We start from the raw sequence: 14,408 nt of genomic DNA on the forward strand, positions 1-14,408 counted from the left end.
AACGGCAGTTTTTCCGGTTGCTTCTTTTGCCACTAAAAAGTAATCACAGTCGATATTTGGTTAATGACCTTCCCTGATATTTGAAACTTATGTCGATATGCCTTTGCTCTTTGTACTGACTTCAGCTCTTTCAGAAACCATATATGGCAGGGAGGGCTTTTCTCTTTTTTCACTTTACTAGCGTGGGCTGAGGGAGTGAGCTCTAAAAATAAAACATATGTTCCTCCAGGTCTGTGGGAGCAGGGGCCCCCAGCGTATTGTTTTGGGATATGGGGGAGGACAGGGAGGATCTGGCCTAGGGAAAGATATCGAGAGAGAGAAAGAGGCTGCTGGAGCTTCAAGAAGAGAACAGAGGAAATATTCTCTCTTGCATACAAATATGTGCAAGATCCTTTGTAGTACATACAGAAGACTGAAACAAAGTCAGTTAACAGCCTCTCTTTCTTCCCTGCAACCATTGGGGGTTGAATATAGGACAGCGTGTTTACATCTGGGGTCAGGGGTGTTCAGGCTTACTGTCCATAAAGCGAAGTAGACTCAAGCTGAAAAGGTGCATCTATAAGCCTTTATACTGATTTACAAAGCCCCCCAGGGGACGGGAGGTTAACAGTGTCTGTCGATACTGATGATGCACGTTGCAAAAACTGCCCATCGCGTCCTGTATTCAGCAGAACTATAGTCAAAATCCATCAAGTCGAAGTAGGTGCAGGAGCTCTTTTGGTGAGGAATGAGTTAAAGCCAGCTGACTTGAGATGTGTGGGGGGAGTCTGCACAGGGCAGAGAAGGGGAAATGAAGGGATATTAAGGGAGAAATAAGCAGGAGTGCCGAGGGGGCTGGATATGTCACGTGTCTGGATTTAGCACCAGTCCTCCTACCTCCTACTGCTGCATCTTTGTGGAGTGTTTAGCAAAGTGGAAGAGGAAAGAGTGGGGGAGGACTGTGTATATGTGTGTGCAAAAAAAAGAGAGAGAAAGAGGGTAAAGTAAGAGAAGGAGTAAGATATCTGATCAAATTGAATCGGATTTCTTTTTCAAAACAAAGTTTTGTGAAGTTAGTGTGTGTCTGTAGATTCTCAGTCATCCATGTCATGTTAATCCTACAAGATTCAGTAAAAAGCAACTGGATTTCTCCTTTACAGAAAGTAAAGTTGCTTTTTACTGAAGCTCCTAGGTTGCGTGTTTACTTGCTGCTAATAAAGCTTACATTTATTTTGACAGGCAGAAGTGCCTTAGCAAAATGTACCACTCAATTACCCCTAACAGTACATTTAGAATACATAAACTGATATCCAGAGGTACTTTGTTTGAGTATTCCTATTTTATGCTACTTTGTATTTATACTTTTTTTCTTATTTTCTCAAATAAACCTACTTAACAGATACTACTTACTTAAGATCAAGGGTTTACATGTGAATGTATAATGACTTTATAATGCTTATGACACATTTATATGACTAAAAGAGTCAAAATTAGTTAAATCTTGAACAGTTGTAACACTGTTGTCAGTGTATTGACAATATTGAGACAATAATATAAGAATTCAACACTGACTGGAGACTTTCTGTTCTGATTAATGAGTATTTCCAGTATTTTGATACTGTTTGTTATTAGAAATAAATGCTTAATTTATCACTAATGATACAAAGAACAATGACGTTAATATCGTTTTTTACTTTTTAAAGGCTTACTATGAAATAAAATGTCTGAAATAATCTCACTTAAATGGTAGTTGGATTAGTTGTGACGGTAACTGTTACTTTATGTACATTTCCATTGTGTTATCAGCTTAATTTTAGTATAATCTGGCAGCTGAGTAAAACACATGAATACTACAAATACCACAGAGTGATAAGAAAAAAAACACTCCCACTGACGAGTACCGCGGACAGGTCGGTATGAGGATATGACGGGACATGATTCGGTTGATTTGATTACCGGACATGTGATGCGCTGACAGTGTGGAGGGGGCGCGGTCTGGTGGGCGGGTCATTCCTGGGAGTGTCTGCGCCCGGCCAATCGTCTGCTAGACCTAGGGTCAAGGGGCGGGGCCTCGCCTCCCACACTCTCCTGTCCCAGCTGCAGCACGCTTTTGTTCAAACTCAGAAGTCAGGGAGAGAGTCGGCTCCGTGCAGAGGTGCGCTTTCACGGCTCTCACCAGACATATAGGAAACCTCAGCAGAGTCGCTCCGGGCAACCGCGCTCATCTGGGTGTACTTTCGACCCTCAGTACCACGCTGGGATACTAAATCACTTCTTTTTTATTATTGCCCTTCATTCGTGTGAAGTTTAATCAGGGACAGTAAGGTGTCGCGGACGAAGCAGCTGGAAGCGTGGGGAAGGATTTTTCTTACACCTCTCTTCTCTTGTCGGTTGATTCTGGAGTTGTGACTGGTGCCATGTACACTTCCTAGTTGCTTTTAACAGAAAGGAGAGGGTAAAGCTCATGCTACTCACCGTTCTCCTCCTCCTCCTCCTGGCTGGATCTCTATGGAGAGGGTATGCTGAGAGAGGTATGCGCTCACGCAGCTCTTGGAGTTACTTCGCGGCCGAGGCAGCACCGTGAATGATAAATTTCACCGACCTGGAGAGCAGAAGAAGACACACTTAATCTCATTTTGAATGCCTTTGCAAGGAGTTTGCTGGTTTCTGTGCTGCAGGCAGGGCTTCAGTTTGCTCGGACGGGACTATGGGGAGAAAGAGGAGGAAGAGTCTTTTGAATTGCGCAACAAGGAGGACTTGACTCCCAATGGACGGGTAAAACTCTCCACCTGCACTCACAGCTCCTGCGCACTGTACATGCACATTTCAGAGCCTAATTTCACAAAGCATATTTAAATTGTCAGAATTAACCATTTTCAGGAGTGTATGATCAATTTTGTGCAAACAGATGTGATTACAGGTCTTGGCATGACAGTAATTGCTCTTGAAATCTAAATATGGATTGCAACTTGAAGATGTGATAAGAAATGAGGCCTTTATTTTGAAATAGTACGTTCATATGTCAGCAGAGCCTCTATTGTTGATGCAGGACACAGTTTGATGTTTAGGTTTGCATGATCTTGAAGGCGACATTGTGCAATCCCACATACACATGCTCTCTGATGCAAGCTGTAAAAGTCAGTGTGTTGAACTGGTCCTGTGTATTTGGCCTCCGTCCACTCAATTGCAAATAAGACTGTGGCCTTGTCTTCTCTGTAATGTTAGTCATCTGATCGGGCACAGAGAGTTCAGCATTGTCCACCCACTTGTGAGGGGGCATTGTTGCCTTGAATTGAGGTAGGCTCTTTCTTTATAACCCAGCATGCAGCTCTTTATTTACAGTGGAAAAATGGAAAATTTATCAGGAGGCTTGTGAGTTCTGGCTCCAGTGCAAGCCAATTCTGCATTAGATATTGTTTGGAATCATAGGCATAGGTATTTTGTGCCGCTGAGATAAGGCTTACATTAACAGTATGGCTTTGTAGATGAAAGTTACACCACCTGGAGCCACCTACTTGCATATCCTGCTTATCTATTTATTGTCCCTTTGTGTGCTCGCAACCAGCCTGTACAGTGCGACAACAATTTGCATGAAAAACGATGGCAGCAGATAAGTTTTACACAGTTACTGGCTTAACAGAAGTCTAACAGCACCGATGACCAGCAGATAAGAGCAACATCTGTTGCTCAGGGTTGTCCAGAGAGGTGTTGGTGTGCAGCACACCCTATCTCGGTCATAATGTACCATCTGGCCGGCTATTGGTGGTCAAAAGAATCCAACTGTGCTCGGCGTCTGCAATCAATACAAGATCACAGTAACGTGTCCCAGTGGAGGCGCCTCATGGCCTTCTAAAGTGGGGCAGATCTTTTTAACTGCAGCTATTCGCATCCTTTATTGAGATGCAATCTGTGCTGTGTGTTCAGAATCATGCTCATCTGGTTGGCTTTGGTTAATTGTAAACTATTTGGCATTATTAGATGACCTTAACTCAGTGACTGAATTGTGATCTTACTTTAAAAGATGCAGGAAAGGATGAACAGTGTCAAAAAAGTGTAAAAAGTAGCCATCGAGTTTTTGTATAACATTGTCTTAACAGCAAATGTCTTACATGAGCTAAAGTATGAAAAAGTACTTACTGGAACAGAGAAGTTATGTCAGTGTAGCTGTAATAAAGTCTAATGATGCTTAGTTTTGTTAATCAACAGCCAAGTCTATTGAACTCACCGCTGTTAATCTCAATCAAGAAATCAGAGAAGAGAAAGGGCTGATTGATTGAAATATATAGAATATAACTTTTTGATCGTGGAAATCACACTAATGATTCTAAAAGCAGTTCAAATTATCACTGTGCCCCCACAGTAGTGTAGTCCTCCTGCTGCATTAAATACAAACTCCACACTGAGAATGACAGTGCTGTATAATAAAAGGCCAACTCTAGAAAAAATGCTGATAAAACTGACTTTATTATATCTTGCAAAGCTGTCTATTGTGAAGCTCTCAATGCTTCTTTGTCTGTTGAGCTGCTCTGTCCCCTGACGTGATGTTACATCACTGATTACAGTCTTGGCTCTATCGATTAAAGCTCGTAAATATTCTAAAATATGAATTCACTTGTCCTGAGTCGTAAAAATAATGGTCTGCCCCTATTTATGTGAAATACAACTTTGTGTCCTAATTCATCATGTGGTTAGGCTTGTTCATTTTCTCACATTACTCCTCAGTGGAAGGAAACACATTAATGTCTGTGGTAATTGATAGCGTTTTGACTAGTAACCAAAAGCAGTAAACTATTCTTTTATGCTAAGCAGGCCTGTTTTCTTAAAATAAATTCACAGAGGTGTTATGGAGGTATTGTTTATTGATTCCCTAACGCTTGCAGGCAGTCTATCCTCTCCAGCAAATTTTGTTTTCTCTTTGATTTGTGTTACTGGTTTGTGCTAGAAATTTGTATCAATAGTGCACCCCGAGCCAATAATTAGGGCTGCAGCTGAACCACTCTAAGCCAATAACGTTAGCTGACCCTCCTCTCAGAATACACAGATCTAGCAGATACTGTTTGGTTTGCCAGGGTGTCAACAGGGGGGTGGAGATGATCTGCAGCGATTCCCAGGGAAAGCCCCTCAGGGCTGCGTTCCATCATTTACCCAGAGAGCTCTGATTCGTCCAGCGCTTGACAAGTCACATTTTCAGACATCAGGCCAGACCTCCCTGGCTGCATCTGTGTGAGTGTGTGTCTCCTTTGAGCTTCAAAATACTCCATTTAGTCGGCTGCCATCCAGCTCCTGCCAGGGATGACCACAGAAACCCACAGGTCTGGTGGAGTCTCCCTCCTCAAGACATCCAGAATCCTCCCCGCGATCTCCTGCGCTGTTTTCCGACGTGCTGCCAAAGCATCGCCACGATGTGTAGCATCCATGAAACCAAAGCCATAGGCGACACACTGTCCACTGCCAGCACTCTTCTGACTGAGGTTGGAATCATGAGTCAGTGCTGACGCTTGTGTAGGCTTGGCCTTTCAGAGCACAGGGCCATGTCAGAACCTTTTTCCCTTCATGTTTACAGTCCTCATTGAAAGAAACTGCTCTTCAACAGCTGCCCAAACAGTCACACTGAGCTGAATGCCTCCAGTGTTGGGACAGCTAGGCCCTAATTTTAGGACAGGACATCCGTCATTCTCTCTTCTTTCCATGTTTCCACTGAAACCTTTATTCGGTTTTTATGTAATGTGAAGTCACGTTTACCAATAAACTACCACCGCAGAGAGTTTAGGCCCGGCCAGTAGTTGTAAGTGTGCACTGGAGCACCGCAGTGCATCCTGTTGCTTGGAACAAACAGGCACAGTGCTGCTGTGCTGAGAGCGGGTCCCATTAACCATCGCTTCTGCCCTCTGCCTTTGGAGGTGTCACGGTACGCTGGTTTATATTTGGTTTCCGTTGCGTCTCTGCCTCACCACCTCCAGGCCACACATCTGGTCTTCAGGCGGACACTGGCTGAGCCCAAGCATTTCCTCCTGGTTACTCAGCCTCCCAGGAGAGCTGAAGGCACACAGAGAGAGAGAGAGAGAGAGAGAGAGAGAAAGAGAACAGACGAGGGAAAGCGAGAGCGGAAGTTGGCCACGGAACGAACACATCACGGCATCTTTCCCTCTTTCCCTCCACGCTCTGCTCTAGTCTGGAGTGATTCATCCTCTGCCCGTCCAAAGAGAGATCTTTTGCCAGGGCTCTGCATCGCACGCTATTCTCGTTCCTCATACCACAGCCCATTAACTCTATTGGACAGCTACTTTTCTGTCAATTTTTTGGGGAAAATGGCTGAAAATATTCAGACTTTGCTTACGTATCCCACTAGATTGTTGATCATGTGATGCGTTTATGTTATAAAAGGACAGCATTTCTACGGTTGATGTGATTTGTGTTGATTTTTTGTTTTCAGTCACGGCTGTCTGGCTGAATTTTCTTCTCCTGGACTGTTGGCTTGGCTAAATAATTTACTGTATGGTTATGGGCAGGGGTAGGGAATTACCATACACACTCTCTTCCATTCATAAGTCACTCACTGACGCTGTTCAGTTATTCTTGCCTGTCTGGTTTGACATTTACAGTACCTCCCCTGAGTTAAACATCAATGAAATTTCATTATCCAAGCCCTAATCTTTTCCTCATTTCCCTCAGAGTCCATCTGCCTGATAAATATAACACAGATTCCATACTAGCCTATAAATTTGCAGTTCATGTTTTCTTTATTATTTTTGAGCCATCTAAAAAGAAGCAGTGGACTGTTTTTGTGGGGCACGGCTATACTTAGGATAGTTTGCCCAGTAGTAAAGTGTGGTGTGTGAACTGTGAGGGGCCCAGAGCTGACCTGGATAGTGTTTCAGGTAGGCCAACACCCTTGAATTGGGCCGGGCGGCCACAGAAGCTGGCTCAAGGCTGTGGTTCGCAGAGACAACAAGTCAGGCCACGGCGACACACAGTGCCGCTCTACACACCAGGGAATCGGTCCAAATTGCACACAGGCGAGCTGTGATGTCTGATGGGATTTTCCAAGGTCAGGTTGGGAATCCAGGGGCTGGAGCTCCGTGAAAGGAAACATCTTCTCCCATCTTTTGCTTAATAGGGCAGTCCCGGGATGAAAAGTTCATTCTTTCACTCGTGTAATTTGATAACTTCTCTCGTGTTAACTTGTACTGAAGGTTTGTGGTCATAAGCATCAACATTTCACTATAAACTTACACACAGAAGAGATGAAGGCAATAGGTGAAATCTCAAAAACTGGGCTTATTTTTAGGTTAACCTTAGAGATCTGAATAAAAACATTCTGGCATGTGATGACTGGGGTAGCCTCTGCACAAAAGATTCCTCTGTTCCCATCTCTTATATTAAATTAGCCTGTTTTGCATGTCATATTTCTCCCCACCAGCCTACCCCTTGCAAGTGAAAGCCAAGCATTACAGGAACCGTGCAGCTATGTGCTGAGGCTGCCAGCGCCGGCTGCAAGCTCTACTGTAACATGGTCACTGAAGGCGCACCATTGAGAGATCGCTCCAACCTGTGGACTAGTTCTAAGGACAGGCTACTGTTTGTGTTGCATTATCATCTATTTACCCTTTTCTCTATCTTCTGTTGACAGACTCCAGCTGAGGTGACTGTTTCTCAGCCAACTCGCACAGCCAATGGAACAAATGGGTAAGGAGAGAGAGCGAAACATCCCCCCCCCCAAAAAATTTTTTTAGGAAGTAATAGTTCCTTCTTTAACTTGTATACTTCCTCTGAGTGCTGGAGATTTCTGTATTTATCCTCAGGCAGGCACATGTGTAAGTACTTGATTTTTCACTTCCTCTGCAGTATCTTGTGGGGTTCTCCTCGTGTGCATGCATGCCAGTAGTATAGAGTCACATGCATATTGAGAGATGATCTGGCATTGATTGTTTGCGGATAATGTGACTGTCTGTGTCAGTTTTCACGCTTTACACTCTTGGCTGGGTTTTCCCATTCAGAGATTAGCTCTACTGTCATTTGAAGATGCATTTGCCAATAATATGTCAATGTTCAGCCTTGATGATTGTGTCCACTCGCACTCGAAATGTCAAGTTAACTCTACCCAGCTTCCTTATCGACAAATCCAATTACTTTGTTAGTTTCAAGGCTCAATCTGTTGGTCACAAGGTGCCATTGCACGTCTTGCAAATAATGAAATTCAAATGGTCATGTGGTTTACAAGTGAATGCTAGTGACAATGAAAAGGAGTGATTCATGGAGGGCTTGGACCAGACTATTAGTGCATGGCTGTGATCTCAGACAGTGATGTAGCCGGGCTCTGCTCCACTCTATCTCTGGCATCGTGCCCTTATCATCCCCCCACCCCTGTTCCCTGATCCACAATCTCTACTGTACATGTGCCGACTCAGGCGATGAGTCACAAAGCTCGAATTGTAGGGCTACCGTGCACCACAAATTAATAGACGAGGGTCTACAGCAGCTCTCAACAAGAATAGAGCTGCCTCGGGAAGTGGGTAGGTGAGCTGAAACAGATACATTCTGCTGCAGTCATACAGGACATGCTGTCTCTTGAGGCTTAAAGGAAAGAAGTGAGGACTGGACTGGGTGACTCAGTTCTACCTCAACAGCACTCCCAGAAGAGGTGTGGCTCAGTTGTGTGTGTGCCACTTCTACAGTGTAGTGGAGGCAGCCTCAGACCACATGGCATAATTAACTACTGGTTTTGAAGGGAGTGTGTTAAGAGCCTGGCTGTAATCATCACACTGAGCGTGGAGATTAGAGAGCGTAGTGCTTGGTCATTACCTGGCCAATGAGTGGACACACCCAGAAGTTCAGCTGTACGGAGAGAAAGCCAACCTCTGATAAGTCAGCACCCTGCCATGTAGCAAAGTCTTACGAAACAGGAAAGGCGGCTCTGGTTTACGATGTACTTTTATCCAACAACTGAAGTAAATAGTCCAGATGGAGACATTAATCTAAACTACTAGATCGAATTATAGCTCAGATGAGACAGCAATGAACTGAGGGGATTTATGCTCGTCCGACCAGACTGATACAGCAATGCTTAGATAATTAGTCACACTGCAGGCCTGATGTGGTTAGGAAGTGGAAACAGAGCCGTGGTACAGACACATGTCTGCCTGTAGCGGGTCATTTCAGGGGCCACATAGTATCTGTGGATACAATGTTGCTATCAGTTTCAACTACATTAGTGCATGCTAAAATTGCATGCAAATATGCAGTTATAGGTGCTCTATTTTGAGAATACGAGTGTATTTGTGATAATCATATTCTCAGTTGCAAGAGGATGTAAATTACATAAACATAGGTGCAGACTTTTGCTTTACAATGAGAGACATAACTAATGTTCATTTGGGTGCATATTTTCTAGATGTGCTGGAGTGGTACACCACCAGCTGAACTTGCATCTAACTTTTTCTCGAGGTTCCACTATTTTGCCTTGTGCCCAAAATTTGAAGTATCTCCAAACGGGGCTTTTTAGATAGCATGGTATTCAAATCTCTCTCTCTGCAGACAGGTTGGGCTGTGAACTCTGCTATCATTACCCTACAGTTGTGGTTTACATTATTTGCTCGGCTCAGCTTGACCTACATTTCGGTTTCATTCAATGGAAGTACGTTGTGCGGCTGCTGTCCGTCATGCCATGCATGTAGTACAGTGACTCGGGCCCTCATGAGAACTTGCAAGTTGACAGTGGTGTTAGAGCTGCTTTTTCTTTACCACACGAGAAGTTTCACAATTGAGTCCGTTTTTTTTTCTCTTTGCTGACGGCCCTGTTCATAGACACAAAGTGATGAAAATGTCTTGCTGTCACTAGAAACACAGAACAGGCTCCATTATATATTCTGCTGTGAGCAATAACAAGACGGAACGTTTTTGGTGTTTTTGTGCACAATTTTGAAGCATTAAATAATTGTGATCGTCGACTGTTTTTGTTGCATTGTTCTACAACAGTGTCTATCTTCATATTTGATTATTCTGTTGATGGTTTTTGTGATTTGTGTGATTTCTTTGAAATATCTAAAACTTGTGGAAAAAAGCTTGTAAGTCCAAAATCCCAAAAGTATTCAGTTAACTGCCATATAGGAAAGGGAAAAAAAGCAATAAACCTTCACACTACATGGAAAAAAAAAGAAAATATGTAGGATTTTTCTGCATTTTGTTTTCCTCAAAATGACTTAAACACCTAATTGATGATTGAAAAAGACTGACTAATTGGTTAATTATTTAAATTCAAAACCTGACACGTTTCGTCAGACATATATTCTGTTGGAAGCATCACAACTCAGCGTTATATCAAACTATCTACAACTGATATGTGTTCATTTCAGACAAGAAAGCACTGATTTGTAATAACAAGGATTGATGTGGAGAAGCTGAGCTTTTAGGTGATGAGATTAGCTGGCAGGACACAGGGTCCATTTTTTTGTGTTTCCCTGCTGACCTCTGCCATTCAGTCAGCAGAACGTGCCTCCCTCCCTCCTGCTGTGCTCACCCTCAGATCTGTCTTACATCATCACTATTTTTTCATCCTCACTTTCTTCACTCGTAAGTTCCTCCTCGTAGACAGGGCAGGGCAGAGTACAAACTGTACCGAATAAAGAGTGGACACTCGAGGACTTAATCTCGCTTTTCGCCATTTGTTCATCTGCTTTGTCATTAACTCCCTTCCCTCTCTTTTTTGACAGCTCTTGGCAGCACAAAGTTTGACTTTTTCTGTGCGATGTGGGTTAGTAGGCAGTATTGTCTGAAAGAGAACACTGTTCAGGAATGTATTTCATGTGTGTGGATGCAGAGGGTGTATATACATGGAACAAGCGGTTGTTTGCGTGAAGAGCTTAGAAGTGGGCCCCTGGTAATTGCCTGTCTGGATGTCTGTCGTCCCGTCTGTCAACCATCCAACCATCACAAACCGGCTCCCGTTTACAGCATCGGCAAATAGAAAAAGTTTTAATTCACATCGCCACGTTTCGCAATCAGAATGACTTCATTCAAACGCAAAAGTCACTTATTCGGTATCATAAAAATTTCTTGCTGACAACACACACTTCTTCAGTCACTGACTTCCTGTCACACACCCCTCCTCCTCTGGTCTCAAAACATGACTTTTTTCCTCTCCCCTCTGCCTAGTCCAGAGTTTCTTGGCAGTGGTCTTGAGTAAACAGTGTATTTTTAGCTGAGAGGTCATATAGGCCCAGTCTTAATCACCACATTCCCATTTTCCCACCAGCCCAGCTTCAGCCAGAGGCCCATGCAGCCAGCCCATGCACAGTGGGGGAGGGGATAGGGACTGGGAAAGAGAAAGAGATGGATTTTTACAAAAGAGAATCTGCGATTATTTAGCAATACAGTACGGCCTACTGTATTTTAATAAGCATAGTGCCAGTCTCCTAATGTATTAATGTCATTTGTGTATCGTGTACGAGCCACAATGGAGCGACATCAACAAAAGGGCATCTGTCTTACTGTAATTTCTGTGAATGCCTTTTTGGACCCATCTGAGCTTTTCATCCATCAAACAAGTCTTCTTGTGACACATGTGCACAAGGGTCATTTTTGCAAACTGTGCATGTTCTTGTGGTTTAAAAGGACCCGCTTTGTGTGCCGGGACATGTTTCCACTGCGGTCATTCAAGCCCGAGAGCAAGGACACCAGTTTTCTAACTTTAATTAATGTCTCAGCATTGTGATTAGACCCTGGACTGAAATCAATTACTCATTGCTCCAGCAGCTACCACCAGGCAGACGGTCGACTCACTGTGCTGCTCATATACTGGATTTTAGTGTGTCACTGTCAGTGTCACCGTGAAAAGTCTGCCGGCAGTGTGCTCATTAGCTGTGGTGACCTTTAGCAGTATATAGGAGTGGCAAGGAGTCAGTCAATAATGTTAAAGTGTAATTAAATGCATCCACGCATGTCTATAGAGTGGCAAGAGCAGTAAAAACATCTCTATACTGAGGGTTTGGAGCAGCTTGTTGAGTGAAATGAGATGCTAACTGTGTTAAATTATCTGAATTAAAGCTGAAACAATGAATCAACTTCACTTTACAAAGTAACTAAAGGAATCTATTCTTGCCATAGAGTTAAATGCATGGGTTTAAGATTTTAAAAAAGAAGAAATTTCAATGATTTAGATAAAACTTTTAAGTTGCAAACATTATTCTGGTGGGTTGGATTGACGGTAATTGCATTAAGTTGACTTTTTGTGTAGTTTGAATTGAAATGTCTGCATTAGTTAATTTAAAACAAAATTCAAGTTGAGGGAACGTAATGAAATTAGCTTGATAACTTTCTTTCTTCACCTTGAGTTCAGAATTTGAAATCCTCCCCTTCAGCTTAACATGTCTGGACAAGTTGAGACAGTTCAGACTGGTAATTACTAGAAATACCTTTGATTGTAGAGGAGAAGTTAGTTCCTCGAACTTGGTGTAGTTTGTTGGTTTAACATAATTTCATTAAAAGTTGTCCCAACTCCAAAAGATTCATGCAAACTTTTGTGTTATTTTTTTTAAATTATTTTATTTGTTTAGTTCAACATAACTTTTTTTTAAGAGTGTAGGCAATTAAGTAGTGACTATTCTGACAATTGGATAATAAATTTAGACAATTTAAAGCAAAAATGTCAAACATTTGCTGGTCCCATCTTCTTAAATGTGAAGATTTGGTTCTTTCAAAAGAGTTTTCCCCCATTTTACTTCTCAGAAATCCACCAAGTTAATCAAAATTAGGAAGTTGGCAGGAATGTTTTTCCTAACCTGATTGCTCGTAATTAGGTTCTAAATAATGTGAAACTAACATGACATACGTTGGCAGGTCCACTGATTCCTGAACTATTTTTGATCATTTGAAATGGTCTTTGTAAATTGTACTTTAAACAGTGATTGCACTTATTACTCATCATTTAATCAACAAGGAAGAGAGATCAAGGTCATAGCCATAAATGGACCAGATTTACAGGTCGTAAAGTTGCACTAAGGTAGCTAAAATGTCATGAAGCCTGAGCCAGCAGCCACACAGGCTTCATGTACTTTAGCTGATTAGACGTCTTCTTGAGGCTTTTGTGGGTGTGTACACAATGCATGTGATTGACATCTCCCTGACTCTCCAGTTAGTTTTGTTGCACTTGTTAGGGTGGGACAACATTCAAGTTTGATTTGTTCTCTCTTTAGCACATGGAATTTGATGACCTCATGTCACTTCCAGTCAATCTCCACCCAACTAAACCTGATCAGAGGGTAGCTAAATTAAACTGTATTTATCTGTGTGAGTGGTTTAAAAATGAAGAAGTTGTGTTTTACAGTATTGTTTTTTTAAAGCATTTAATTATCTGATCTGCAAAACTCGCTAGTGAGTTTGTAAGGCATGTTATCTTTTTTAAAATGCCCAATTTATACCATTTATCAGCACCAAAAACTGTGAAAAAAGAAAGAATCATTAGATTTTCAACTTTTAAACAGTCTTTAAGCTGTCACTGACACACCATTTGTTTCGGAAGTTTGTCCAAATATAAGCTTTAAATCTGGATATTTCATCAAACTTACATTATGTTTAATGCCTCAATTAAAAATCTGCCAAAAACAGAACACTGGCATGAACCAGAGTCTGTAACAGAACAAAAACTTCTGCATTCTTCAGTGCAACTGAAGAGCAATTAGTGACTCAGCTACAACCAGTAGTCATGAACTCTGCTGAACTGCAGGCTGTGTTTACACAGAGCAGATAGGAGACAAGTATTGAAACATATAGAAGACAGAAAATATATATACCGTGTAGAGTCACGCTATTTATTCAGTAGTGTTAATAAAACTGCACTTGGAAAAATGTTGTTCATGTCAGAGTTTTTTGTCAAATACATAATAAAAGTAAATCAATCTTTTTTATATATAATCCGTAGCATAACTTTAATGCACTGCACAGAAGACCGTTTTGAGTTCTTTGTACTTGTAGTCATGGCTGTGCTGTTTCTATTGAGATGGAGGGCTTTAGATTACAGTGAAAAATTAGCTCCCAGTAGCAAAAACACCCAGAAATCATGAGTTGTTCAGATGTAAGAAGTAATGTAAGATACTAATTTTTGTAGAACAATATGATACAACTTAATGAGGCTTTCCACAAAGGCCAAATAGGTTTCCAAATTGACGTAGGTGAAGAGAGTCTGGTGTCAGTTGGCCTAGTTTTAAATGATTGCAGTGATGTGTGTGTAAAATCTTTTTTCTTCCTCTTTGGGATGTAGTTCTGTTTTGTTTTTTTTGTTCCCATTAGTCAAAATCTTTGTTACAACCACATAAATTTATGACTTTGAAATTCTCATCATCAAAGAGAAGTGAAATCAAAAAAGTAGGTCAAGCACAAACTGTAAATGGTGACAATTCGTAAAAAGTGTTTATTGAACAGCTCGTCTCATCATC

The 14,408-nt window shown here is 41.9% G+C and overlaps 1 protein-coding gene across 1 annotated transcript in view; it reads left to right on the forward strand.

The window, feature by feature from the left end:
- The first annotated feature begins 2,080 nt into the window (after nt 1-2,080).
- The window catches only part of plekhh3 (pleckstrin homology, MyTH4 and FERM domain containing H3), a 31,407-nt gene continuing 19,079 nt past the window's right edge, over nt 2,081-14,408 (forward strand). Inside the window, exons 1-2 of the mRNA XM_022205553.2 lie at nt 2,081-2,754; nt 7,610-7,665. Of these exons, the coding sequence (XP_022061245.1) occupies nt 2,620-2,754; nt 7,610-7,665 (191 nt within the window). The 5' untranslated portion in view covers nt 2,081-2,619. The remainder of the gene's footprint in view (nt 2,755-7,609; nt 7,666-14,408) is intronic.

The sequence above is a fragment of the Acanthochromis polyacanthus genome, chromosome 21 (assembly GCF_021347895.1).
Source record: "Acanthochromis polyacanthus isolate Apoly-LR-REF ecotype Palm Island chromosome 21, KAUST_Apoly_ChrSc, whole genome shotgun sequence".
Lineage (NCBI taxonomy): Eukaryota > Metazoa > Chordata > Actinopteri > Pomacentridae > Acanthochromis > Acanthochromis polyacanthus.